At 42.9% G+C, this 13,906-nt stretch overlaps 1 protein-coding gene across 3 annotated transcripts in view; it reads right to left on the bottom strand.

The window, feature by feature from the left end:
• PIGN (phosphatidylinositol glycan anchor biosynthesis class N) overlaps positions 1-13,906 on the bottom strand; it is a 478,983-nt gene that overhangs the window by 337,297 nt on the left and 127,780 nt on the right. For all 3 annotated transcript variants that reach the window (XM_075314844.1, XM_075314846.1, XM_075314845.1), the window contains exon 10: positions 12,725-12,784. In XM_075314844.1, coding sequence (XP_075170959.1) covers positions 12,725-12,784 — 60 coding nt within the window. The remainder of the gene's footprint in view (positions 1-12,724; positions 12,785-13,906) is intronic.

Here is a 13,906-nt window from a genome sequence, read left to right as displayed (position 1 = left end):
CTAGGATAGGTATATACATCTACAGTGCTCTCCACTGCTTAGGGGTTTCCCGACGAAATGAATCACTGTTTATGAGACCAATGAAGCAACTATGGCCTCCGTCCTGGCAATATTAGTATTCTTCCGTTGTAACTGACAATTTTGTGCATGTCTGAAAAAAACTAACACGGCTGGGACGAAGACCAGACAGTCCATAGTGACCCTGCTGGCCTCATAAATAGTTGCGGTTTTGTGGTTTCCAGTGTTATTCTGTTTTTGGTGGATTCACATGTAAACCCCTACTATGTATGTGTAAACCTACACCAAAAGAATTTATATGCAAGCCAATATGTATAAATTAATTGACAACGTCTTTATTAAACATAAAAATACAAATACATATTACATATTAAAATGGATATGCCCAAGAGGACGGATGGAATAGAGGGATCACACTAGGCACTTGTCATTAATATTGATGGACACTATTATAGCAAAAAGGTATATGTGTAACTATATATCAAAAAGTAAAAGGTAGAATTTGACTCCTGGACGAAGCACGTCAAGGTGCGAAACGCGCGTCAGTGTGTTTTGGGAGGCCGTTGCACCATTACAGATTAGGACCTTCGGTAATATTATGTTTTGTATTTGTCTGGTGTTTTCTAGATACATTCCCCTGTTGTTAGAATTGTATATCATACTCTATTCATCATTACAAAGTGGGAATGTGGATACAAATTCTACCTTTTACTTTTTGATATATAGTTACACATATACCTTTTTGCTATAATAGTGTCCATCAATATTAATGACAAGTGCCTAGTGTGATCCCTCTATTCCATCCGTCCTCTTGGGCATATCCATTTTAATATGTAATATGTATTTGTATTTTTATGTTTAATAAAGACGTTGTCAATTAATTTATACATATTGGCTTGCATATAAATTCTTTTGGTGTGTGTTTAACCCTTGTGCTTTAGCCATCCATATGTGTATTGTGGCCTTTGGTGTTATATATGTGTAAACCTAGCATTACCGATACATTGTCCATCATACCGAGCCTAAAACAGTGAAGACCAATGAGCATTTCTGTGTCATGCATCGCCCCTTCAGGTCTTGCTCAAGGCATAACATATTGAAATAACTTTGCGCAGAGTATTCTTTGAAGGCAACCTTTGTAACAGATCATAGATATATTTTTCTAGAACACTGTTCTACAGCCAAATTGGTTCAGAGACGAAAAGAGTTGAACGCAACTAATTTTGCGGTGAATATGAATATGATGCTTGAATTTGCTGATTGGCTCTAATTTTCAGGTGCTATAGGAGGCTGTAATCACTTAAGACACCTTTCTTGCAGACTTATAGACAAACTGCTCCTTTATTATTTCATCATCATAATTGCATTATTAGTATGTAACCTATTCAATCATCTAATCTAGTGAGCCTTCAGTATTTTATCATTTTACAGTGACCAATGAAAAAAGCCAACTCAGCTCCGATGATGTAATTCTAACTACAGATGTATCGCCTACTTTTATAAATGCTCTCTGTGTAAGGTGTACAGTTTTAGGATTTCTTAGCATATTGATATTGTTTCTATATGTTTTTTACAGATATACCGTATTTTTCGGACTATAAGACGCACCGCACCATAAGACGCACCCTGGTTTTAGAGAAGGAAAATGGGAAAATAAAATTTTAAGCAACAAATGTGGTCATGACACACTGTTATGTGGCGAGGATCTGCTGCTGACACTGTTATGGGGGTAATGTCTCCAAATTCTCTACTAAGGTGCCCCAGCCTGGTAATGATCCTCCTGCCTTGTATATATGTATATATATTATATATATATATATATATATATATATACATACACAGTATATCCCTCATCCTGGTATAGCCCCATCTTGCTATATGCTGCCATCCTGGTATGTGCTCCCATCCTGCTATATACCCCCATCCTGGTATATGGCCGCATCCTGCTATATAACCCATCCTGGCATATGGCCGCATCATGCTATATACCCCATCCTGGCATATGGCCGCATCCTGTCCTGCTATATACCCCATCCTGGCATATGGCCGCATCCTGCTATATACCCCCATCCTGCTATATACCCCCATCCTGCTATATATGCCATCATCCTGCTATACACGCCATCATCCTGCTATATGCCATCATGCTGCTATATGCCATCATCCTGCTATATGCCATCATGCTGCTATATGCTATCATCCTGCTATATGCCATCATCCTGCTCATATACCCCCATCCTGCTATATGTCCTGCATCCTGTGCCACACAAAAAAAAAACCCAAAAAAGTTTATACTCACCTTTCCTCGCTCCACGCAGAATCGCTCCTCCTCAGTCTTTGCCGGCAGCGCTGTGTGGAGCCGGCCACGATCCCAGCAGCATCGCTATCTTCTCCAGTCTGTGCCGGCGCGGCTGTGTGGACACGTGCGCACAGCAATGACGTCATCGCTGTGAACACCGCTAGTCTCCACACACAGCCGCGCTGGCACAGACAGGAGAAGATCGTGGTGCTGCAGGGGAACGGTGAGTACAGTATGCTGATCACTGCACCCCGCGCTGATGATGATGCGTGGGGAGCAGTGAATACAACCGCACATGATCACTCCAGGCTGTAGTTGCCAGGGGTGATCATGCGGCCGGCTGTTTAGTAAGCGCGCATCCCCGATCATCCCGCCCACCTGTCAGCGACGACTTCAGCACTGAGGGATGATGGGCGTGCATACGTAATGAGCAGGTCCACGTGGTCACGGCAGGCTGCTACAGCCTGCTCGTGCCCCCGATGACGCGCTCCACCGCAGCACCCTCATTCCCCGCGGCCCTACATTCAGACTATAAGACGCACCCCCCCACTTTCCCCAAATATTTGGGGGGGGAAAGGTGCGTCTTATAGTCCGAAAAATACGGTACCTTGTTCTTGTATTAACAAAGCAGAAATGTTTTACTACACATGCAGAGAAGTCACTTTTGCATCACAAAGGTGAAACCTGACTACCATGGTAAGGAAAGCCTACAACCTGTATTTTGGCTACAGAATAGGAGAATAGGATAAGGGTTGGGATCTACACGTGCTGCAACAGATGTGCATCACATCTTACTTAGTGGTTGAAAGGGAAGAAGCAAACTAAGCCTTTCATAGTCCCAATGATCTGGAGAGAGCTAACCGATCAGACTACCAATTGCTATTTCTGCATTTCCCCATTAGGAAAGGGGTTTCAAGGAAGAAAAGGATGTTACACTATCCAAACACTCCATCTGAAATACGCCCAGCACCACATACAGAATAACTGCCAGTCTCAAATGTACAAGAAACATTTTCACTCAAGTGAGGAAGAAGGCGATTGGTATCAGGAAGCATCTTCCTCTCAAGATCCAGACTTTCTGTCAGCAACCTCAACTGAACCACAGCTTATATCACAAAGTGAACTGAACGATCTTATTAGAGGTTTTTATCTCCCAAGAGTTAAGGCCCCGTCACACGCTACGATATATCTAACGATAGGTCATCAGGGTCACGGAATTTGTGACGCACATCCGGCATTGTTAGAGATGTCGTAGCGTGTGACACCTCCGAACGACTGTTAATGAGCAAAAATACTCACCTTATCGTTGCTCGTTGACACGTCATTCATTTTCATAATGTCGTTCCTCCTTCTGTGCGCCGGTTGCTCATCGTTCCCGAGGCAGCACACATCGCTACGTGTGACACTCCGGGAACGATGAACACAGCTTACCTGCGTCCCACCGGCAATGAGGAAGGAAGGAGTTGGGCGGGATGTTACGTCCCACTCATCTCCGCCCCTCTGCTCCTAATGGCCGGCCGCTGTGTGACGTCGCTGTGACGCCGAATTTCCCTCTCCCTTCAGGTAGAGGATGTTCGCCGCCCACAGCGATGTTGTTAGGGAGGTAAGTACGTGTGACAGGAGGTTAACGACATTGTGCGCCACGGGCAACTGATTGCCCGTGACGCACAAACGACGGCAGCAGGTGCGATCGCTCATGCGATCGCACGATATATCGTCGCGTGTGACGGGGCCTTAAGACTGAGTTTTTTTGTTTTATTAATCGATGGCTAAAAAAAAAGTATTGTTAAAAAATTGTTTTTTCTATACTGAGCCAAAACTTTGTTATTTATATGTCAGTGTGCGTGTATGAGAGAGACGGACTGTAGTTTTAACAGTGCCATTCTAGAGTACATAAGACTTTTGTTCTTTTTATTGCCTTGCTCTTGAGGAAAAAATTACTAAAATCTGGCTATCACTTTTCTTTTAGAATGTTGAGTGGGCGCGATAACATCTTATATCTTGGTAATATCAAATATGTACACTGTTTTTTTGTGTTGCTATTAAATTTTTTCCATAGACAAACCAATGTGAGGGTTTGTTGCATTTTGTGATGGACTGTAGTTTCTATTGGTATAATTTTGGGGTTCATATGACTTTTGATTGCTTTTTTTTTCTCAAATTCTTTGAGGCAAGGTGACCAAAAAGAAGCAATTTTGGTTTTGTTTCTTCTTATTTATTTTTTTATCACAGCAATAGAAAAGCACGGAAAAAATAACGTTAATTTTATGGGCTGTACTGTTACAGACACAACAATACAAAAAGTGTATAGTTTCTAACTGTTTTTTTATTATTTTTTTTTTCAAGATAAAAGACTTTCTAGTGGAAATGGGTGACTTAAGATTTTTTTGTATTTGAATATTTTTCTATATATTTCTATAGTAAAACGTCGTCACTTAAACATGTAATACAGTGGAACCTTGGTTTATGAGAACAATCCGTTCTGGGAGTGTGCTTATAAACCAAGTTATTCGTCTAGTAAAGCAAGATTTCCCATAGGAAATCATTCGAACGCAGACAATTCGTTCCACAACTTGTTCAATGTCCCATCCTGGTCCCCTATTGTGCCATTACACACACACACACACACACAAACACATACAAACACGCATAAGCACACATATTATTGCTCACCTTACCTTCCATTCCTTCGCCAGCCTCCTGGTTCTTGTAGTCTGCCAGTACAGGATGTGTATCGGGTAACCATCGCGACTGATGCCGGACCTTCCACTGCCAACGTGCTGACATCAAAGGCATGAGCCGCTTGCTTCTAATTGGCTAGCACACTGCCTTTGAGAAGTGGCTGACGGCGAAAGTTACTCTATCGTCGCAATGGTTACCAGATACACATCCTGTACCGGCAAACTACAAGAACCAGGAGGAGGCCGGCGATGGAACAGAAGGTAAGGTGAGCATAAAGTGTGTGTGTGTGTGTGTGTGTATGTGTATGTGTGTATGTATATGTGTGTGTGTATATGTGTGTGTGTGTATGTATGTATGTATGTATGTATGTATGTGTATGTATGTGTGTATGTATGTGTGTGTGTGTGTGTGTGTGTATGTATGTATGTATGTGTATGTATGTATGTATGTATGTATGTATGTATGTGTATGTATGTGTGTATGTGTGTGTGTGTGTGTGTGTGTGTGTGTGTGTGTGTGTGTGTGTGTGTCTGTTTGGAATGCAAGAGCGGGTCAGAGCGAAGTGAAAGTACGGAACCGGAAGTGTGTGCGGTGAGTATTTGCTCGAACAGCAAAGCTTGCTCGTAAACTGAGTTACAAATTTACAGCAAGCTTTGCTCATATAGCGAAATACTCGCACACCAAGTTACTCGTAAACCGAGGTTCCACTGTACTCTGATTGCTGGAATAGATGGATATCTGTAATAAATATATTAGTTTTACACTGAAATAAAGCCTATTAGACCCTGCCTCTGCTAGAGCTTTAAAAGCTTTTGTAAATGGCAAGCCAAGAGTGCACTGTAACCATCAGCATCCAACAATCACACAGCAACCATCGGCACCCTGCAATTGCAGGTGGGTAGGGGAGATAGTACAGAAAGGTTCCCCCTTCCTCTGTCAACCAACAAAATGATAGTCATGAAAAGATGGAATAAGAATTAATGCAGCTTTAGGATTGAACAAATTACAATAAGGGTAAAAGATGATTTTTCTGGTACTCACCATAAAATCTCTTTCTCATAGCATCATTCGGTGACACGGAAGCTGTTGGTATTAGGAGGCTAATACTCTGAACAACTTTTCAAAAAAATAAGACAGCTCCTCCACAGCAGGCTGATCTTGGCCAGCTGACAGCAAATTACTCCAATAGTGAAAAAGAAGTAGGAACAACAAAGAACAACTACCCAACAAGAAAAATAAAGTATCCATGTTTCCAACAGAGCAAAAAAAGGAGGCTGCTGTGTCACACAATTAAGTTAACAAGAAAGATTTTACAGTGAGTAGCAAAAATCCTCTTTTCTTGGGTGCCTCATTGGGGACACAGGAAATCAGGGGCTATCCTGGGGTGGGAAACATAATAAACGTGTTGTAAAAAAAGACAAACAGCAATCTCTCAGGCTACTACCAAAGTGAATGCAGCAAGCAGAACCTTACTACCAAAACTAGCATCCGACGAAGCAAGAGGTATGAACTCTCCAAAACTTTGAAAAAGTGTGGACTGAAGACCAAGTGTCAGTCTTCTAGAAATGTAGAACTGATGCCAGGTGGCATACATCTTATTTCTCTCTGTTCGCTAATAGGGTGCACACTAATCTATCCTACGCTGCTATACAACCTAAAAGAGAAAAGAGAGAGAAATTAGCCTCAATGCAGGAAAAACCATAGGCAGAACCAGGTCTGAATCCTAGACCTGTGTCTGCCTCCTACATGACACTAGGTAAACTAAGAAGCTTGGTGCCAGAGTACCAAGTGTAGCTTGCTGGGATGGAGTCATTTCAGTTTCATGAGCTTCTCAGTTTCTTAAGGTGTTGGCCTCAGTGCAAGCATCCTGGTGGTAGCAACCCATGGTTTCCTTTGTAACTCAGTGAAGCACCCAAGAAATGTAAAAATAATACAAATTTCTAACGCCTCTGCCACTTTGCTTACTAGATATTGATGGACACATCAGATATTGGTAGCATATTTTAACAAAGTTTGTCATGATTAAACCATGCACTATTAAAGAAGTCCTGGCATTATGGGTTTGTTCACTAAATCTGTGTATAAGTGTGTGAAGTGTAGTGTTTGTGTATTAATATACTCGCTTATTGCTGCCTTCTCTTGTTTCCAGCACTGTTCTTATCCTCTTCTCAGTGTCTTCATCATTCTTCAGAGTCCCTGTCCCATGATGTAGTTGAAGGTGTCACCCCCAGTATGAGAGGACTCCTAGTAAGTGGCACAACACAGAGGGAATCCCAGCGGGGTCAACAAAAGGAGCAATAAGACAACACGAGGAAGGTAAGACAAAAAGGTGGGGAAATACACAATAAAAAGCAGTAATAGATTTCATCAGCAGGAACTTTACAGCTGCAACAGAAACAATACCACAGCTATAGAGAGACACACTCCTTCAAGATGAACAGCTTAGGTATGAGCTATAGCCGGTATAGACAGGAGTGAGGAGCTGATATTTATAGCAGAAAGGAGTGGCTGCAGCTGAGGTTACAATTAGTTGTTAGATCACTGCAGGTTAGAAAGGAATCTTAACCCCTTCAGAACCGGATGGATATAAATACGTTCTAACTCAGGGTTAAAAGATGAGCGGGCATTAAACATGATCTGTGATCAACAATACACTGTGACCTTCTGATCACAGATTCCTCCGATATCATATCAGGCCATGACACAAATGACATTCTGGGACTCTAGGTGACCCAGAAGAGAGTTTTTCAATATAAGCTTATGGAGAGTCTCCACAAGCTCACATTGTAAAAGACACTTGTGGCTCACACATAGAGCATAATGTGAGCCAGTTAGACTGAAAAGCAGTCATGTCACTAAGAAGAGTAACAGGAAAGTGTTGGATACTAGAAAAGGCGGCGGTAGGTGAGCATATTAACATACACCCAAATATTAACCGATTTAGTAAACAAAATAAACATGGGAGAGCTTCTTTAACCCCTTAAGGACGAAGCCAGTTTTGTACTTAATGACCAGGCCATTTTTTGCAATTCTGACCAGTGTCACTTTATGAGGTCATAACTCTGGAACGCTTCAACGGATCCCGGTGATTCTGACATTGTTTTTTCGTGACATATTGTACTTCATGATAGTTATAAATTTAGAACGATATTTTTTGCTTTTATTTGTGAAAAAATCGGAAATTTGATGAAAATTTTGAAAATTTTGCAATTTTTAAACTTTTAATTTTTATGCCCTTAACCCAGAGAGTTATGTCACACAAAACAGTTAATAAATAACATTTCCCACATGTCTACTTTACATTAGCGCAATTTCTGAAACAAAATGTTTTGGGGTTAGGAAGTTAGAAGGGGTCAAAGTTCATCAGCAATTTCCCATTTTTTCAACAAAATTCACAAAACCATTTTTTTAGGGACCACATCACATTTGAAGTGACTTTGAGAGGCCTAAGTGACAGAAAATACCTAAAAGTGACACCATTCTCAAAACAGCACGCCTCAAAGTACTCAAAACCACATCCAAGAAGTTTATTAACCCTTCAGGTGCTTCACAGGAACTAAAGCAAAGTGGAATGAAAAAAAGCAAAAAATAAAATTTTACCTAAAATGTTGCTCTACCCCAAATTTATTCACTTTTAAAAGAAATAACACAACAAAATGAACCCCAAAACTTGTTACCCACTTTCTTATGAACGCGCCAATACCCCACATGTGGTCAGAAACCTTTGTTTGGACAAATGGGAGGGCTCGGAACAGAAGGAGCAATATTTGAATTTTGGAAAGCAAATTTGGCTGAAATAGATTGCGGGCACCATGTTGCATTTACATGTCCGCCAAGGTACCTAAACAGCAGAAACCCCTTACAAGTGACACCATTTTGGAAACTAGACCCCTTAAGGCTTCTATCTAGGGGTATAGTGAGCATTTTGGATCCACAGGTACTTCACAGATTTTGATAACGTTACGTTGTCACATTGAAAATTTTCATTTTTTTCTCAAAAATGTTGCTTTAGCATCAATTTTTTCACTTTTTCAAGAGGTAATTCCAAAAATGTGACCCCAATGTTTGTTACCCACTTTTTTATGAGCGCGGTGATACCTCACTTGTGGTCTGAAACCTTTGTTTGGAGAAATGGGAGGGCTTGGAACGGAAGGAGCAATATTTGAATTTTGGAAAGGAAATTTGGCTGAAAAAGATTGCGGGCACCATGTCGCATTTGGAGGACCCCTAAGGTACGTAAACAGCAAAAAAACACCACAAGTGACCCCATATTGGAAACTAGGCCCCTCAAGGAATTTATCTTGATGTTTGGTGAGTACCCTGAACCCCCAGGTGCTTTACAGAAGTTTATAACGTTGAGCCATGAAAATAAAAAAATAAAATTTTACCACAAAATTGTTACTTCAACCAGGTAGCTTTTTTTTTCACAAGGGTAACAGGAAAAAAATCACCATGAAATTTATTGCGCAATTTCTCCTGAGTTTGTTGATATCTTGTATGTGGTGGAAATCAACTGTTTGGGCACACTACAGGGCTCAGAAGAGAAGGAGTGCAATTTGACTGCAAAATTGGCTGGAATCAATAGCGGACGCCATGTTGCATTAGGAGAACCCCTGAGGTGCCTAAGCAGTGGAGGTCCCCCACAAGTGACCCCATTCTGGAAATAAGACCCCTCAAGGCTTTAATCTAGGTGTATATTGAGCATTTTGAATCCACGAATACTTCACAGAATTTGATAAGCTTAGGTTGCCATATTGAAATTTTCATTTTTTTCACAAAAATGTTGATTTAGCGACACATTTTTCACTTTTTCAAGAGGCAACAACAAAACGTGTACCCCACAGGTTGTTATCTAATTTCTTGTGAGCGCAGGGATACCACACATGTGGCCAAAAACCTTTGTTTGGATAAATGGGAGGGCTTGGAATGGAAGGAGCACCATTTGAATTTTGGAAAAGTTGAAGTAAATTGCGCGCACCATGTCACATTAGCAGGGCCCCTTGGGCACCTATACATCAGAAACCCCCCACAAGTGACCTCATTTTGGAAACTGGACCCCTCAAGGATTTTATTCAGGAGTATAGTAAACATTTTGAATCCACAGGTACTTCACAAAACTGTTGCTGTAGCAAAAAATTTCTCACTGTTAAGGGGGCTTTACACGCTGCGACATCGCTAATGCGGAGTCGTTAGGGTCACGGAATTGGTGACGCACATCCGGCCGCATTAGCAATGTTGCTGCGTGTGACACCGATGAGCGATTTTGCATCGTTGCAAAAACGTGCAAAATCGCTCATCGGTGACATGGGGGTCCATTCTCGATTATCGTTACTGCAGCAGTAACGATGTAGTTCGTCGCTCCTGCGGCAGCACACATCGCTATGTGTGACGCCGCAGGAACGAGGAACCTCTCCTTACCTGCCTCCCGGCCGCTATGAGGAAGGAAGGAGGTGGGCGGGATGTTCCGGCCACTCATCTCCGCCCCTCCGCTTCTATTGGGCGGCCGCTCAGTGACGTCACTGTGACGCCACACGGACCGCCCCCTTAGAAAGGAGGCGGTTTGCCGGTCACAGCGACGTCGCCGGGCAGGTAAGTATGTGTGACGCATCTGCGCGATGTTGTGCGGCACGGGCAGCGATTGCCCGTGTCGCACAACAGATGGGGGCGGGTACCCACGCTAGCGATATCGGGACCGATATCGCAGCGTGTAAAGTAGCCTTTAGGCTATGTGGCCATGATCCAGCGACACGGCGTCTAGTACCCAGTGTCAGCCTCCTGCAGAAATGTGAGTGTTGTCCACGGGAGAACGCAGCTGCCCATGCCCACGATTTGGGTTCAGGCTGCTGTGGACTTTAGTTCTATTCTACCTGCAAAGAACACTCATCTCCGCAGCATAAATTGACATCCTGAGGCTCGGGAAGCTGCGCCACAGGTCGATTTATGCTGCGGAGAAAAGAAACACAGTGGGCACGGGATTTCTAAAAATCCTGCCACTGTGCTTCTACTGCACAACGCAGCGTTATGGACGCAGGGAAAACACTCTGCGCCCAAAACGTTGCAAACCCTGATTGTGGGCACACAGCGTAAAATGCTACAATGGATGAATGGATAGATGTCAAACATATATAACGTCCCACCCCCCTGCATATTCTAAGCTGGCGCCCTTTAGTGCCTTTCATGTGACACTAAAGGATGCCTAGCCTTGTATTTAGCCCAAAAAAAAAAAAAAGAATTAAAATAAATGACGTGGGGTCCCCCCTATTTTTGATAGCCAGCTAGGGTAAAGCAGACAGCTGTAGCCTGCAAACCACAGCTGACAGCTTCATCTTGTCTGGTGATCAATTTGGAGGGCTCCCCAAGCTGTTTTTTTTTTTTAATTATTTATAAATAAATAATTAAAAAAAAAAAACAAACGTGAGGTCCCCCCAAATTAGATCACCAGCCAAGGTGAAGCTGACAGCTGGGGTCTGGTATTCTCAGGATGGGAAGAGCCACGGTTATTGGACTCTTCCCAGCCTAAAAATAGCAGGCCGCAGCCGCCCCAGAAGTGGCGCATCCATTAGATGCGCCAATTCTGGCGCTTCGCCCCAGCTCATCCCGCGCCCTGGTGCGTTGGCTAACGGGGTAATGAATGGGGTTGATACCAGGTGTGTAATGTCACCTGGCATCAAGCCCAGCAATTAGTTATGTCACGGCGTCTATCAGATACCCGACATAACTAATTGACAGTAATAAAAAAAAATTGACAACAAAAAAAAATTTATTTGAAAAAACACTCCCCAAAACATTCCCTGATTGACCAATTTATTGAAAAGAAAAAAAAAAATCCACAATAATCCATTTGGACGTCCCACGTCGCCTCTGGACCTTCTAGAATATGGGGGACACGTTCAGGGAACGTATCCCCCATTTTCTAGGAGGGCAGACCCTCCATTTGAGGAGAGTGGGTGCAAAGAATCTGCACCCACCCTCCCCGGGTCACAGCTGCAGAGTGCGAGCAGCCAGCGTCCTGAACACAGGAAGCTGACAGCTGCGCTCTGCTCATGTGACCGGAGTCTGCAGAGAAGGAGCCGGAGGAGGGGGCCGCGGGGGATCAGCGCTCCGACAGGTATGTATGACACCGGGGGACACCGGGGAACACCAGGGGGGGGTAGGGGGGGACCCGGCAGGGCCTAGGGAGCAGGTTTCTGTCGTATGTGTTATGGCACATACGACAGAAACCATAGGAACAGTGGAAATGCGGCCGGCGCGCTGCTGTGATCGCCGGTGCGCGCGGCCATCTTGGATTTTCGGGAGGGGGTTGGGGGTCGGGGGGGGCACTTTGGGGACACCGGGGGACCGGAGGGAACCGGGAAAAAGATTTATCTCCCATCTGGCATGTTTGATCATGCCAGATGGGAGATAAATCATTTTTTACCGGCGCGGTCATTTACTATAACTTGATGATCGGTATACGGTGTATACCGGTCATCAGGTGAGCGGGGACCGGAAAAACCGGCCCGAATCATGATCTCCAGGGTCTCAGCTACCCCCGGCAGCTGAGACCCCGGAAATTTTCTGACTCTGGGGGGCGCTAGACCCTTTTTTCCGACCGCCGTTAAAAAGCGGCGGATCGGAAAAAGTACCCTTATTTACCGCCGTTAAAAGGCGTATCGGCGGTCGTAAAGGGGTTAATTGAAAAGCTATCAATGAAAAATGGGTTTGGTAAAAATAACCAGAATTTACCACAGAATTCAAGGGGAATGAGATTCCGATAAGAGCCGACATCAATGGCGCCACATCCGCCTGAAAACCAGAGAAAATGAAATGTGTAAAATTATGAAGTATTATTTATATACAAGTATAACATACATACAAAAAATTACGAAGTATTCCAGTGTAAGCATTATTAAAAAATAAGAAAATAACTATTGTAAAAGCTTTTATTCAAATTTCTCCTACAATGTCTATAAATAAGATATTATATCACTGAACATATTTCATTATAAACTGCACAGAAATATTTTGGTTCTGGTCATTATTTTAAAACCTCATGACATACAGTATACATTTTTAAGGCTGTGATCACAGTGCTTTTTTTTTTTTACAGCAGCAGCAATCACAGTAAAACCGCAAAGTTTTGCAAGGATTTTTGAATACTGAAACAAAGGGGGAATGTTTATTTTTGTCACTATTGAAACAAATAAACACACCAATGACCCTAACATGTAAGCACAGCCTATGGCTTCTTTCACATGTCCCTGCATTTAATGAAAATGTGTGAATGTCCATGGAGCAGGTCAGTATGTTTGTCTGTATATTTTCCATGTGCTATTCGTGTGCTATCCATGTAGCACTCAGACAGCATGAACTTGTATACTTACCTGTCTCCAGTGCAGCTATTGCTTCAGAGTCCATAGTCAGTGCAGTGAATATGCATGAGCATAATGAGCGGATCCGGAAGCTACAGAAGCGCCGGAGACAAGCAAGTATAAAAAGACTTTTTTTAAGGGACGGGTGTTTTTTCAGGTACGTGTCACATGGATCACATCAGCCTGCGGTCCGTGTGACACCCATGCTGTTGGCAGAAAAAGGAGATGTTGCCGTGTGCGGCATACAGACACACGGTTCATGTCAAAACACCGACGTGTGTGCAAGCTCATTGATTTTAATGGGTCTACATGGGTCTGTGTCTCCAGTATGTGTGGAAACGGACACCACGCATACTGGAAACGTGTGAAGAGGGCCTAAAGGAGCCTGAGGTGTTATACTCTATCCTTGTGCCAAAACCAAACCAAAGGCAGAGTTATTGTATTATATTACATCTCTCTCTATATATATTATTCTGTATATATACTGTATATATTATAATATACACACATACATATACACATTTATACATACATACAAGTTCATTAAATTGTACAC

This window comes from Anomaloglossus baeobatrachus, chromosome 6 (genome assembly GCF_048569485.1).
Source record: "Anomaloglossus baeobatrachus isolate aAnoBae1 chromosome 6, aAnoBae1.hap1, whole genome shotgun sequence".
Classification (NCBI taxonomy): Eukaryota; Metazoa; Chordata; class Amphibia; order Anura; family Aromobatidae; genus Anomaloglossus; species Anomaloglossus baeobatrachus.
Note: the sequence above shows the minus strand (reverse complement) of the source record. Positions and strands in the feature narration are given on the sequence as shown.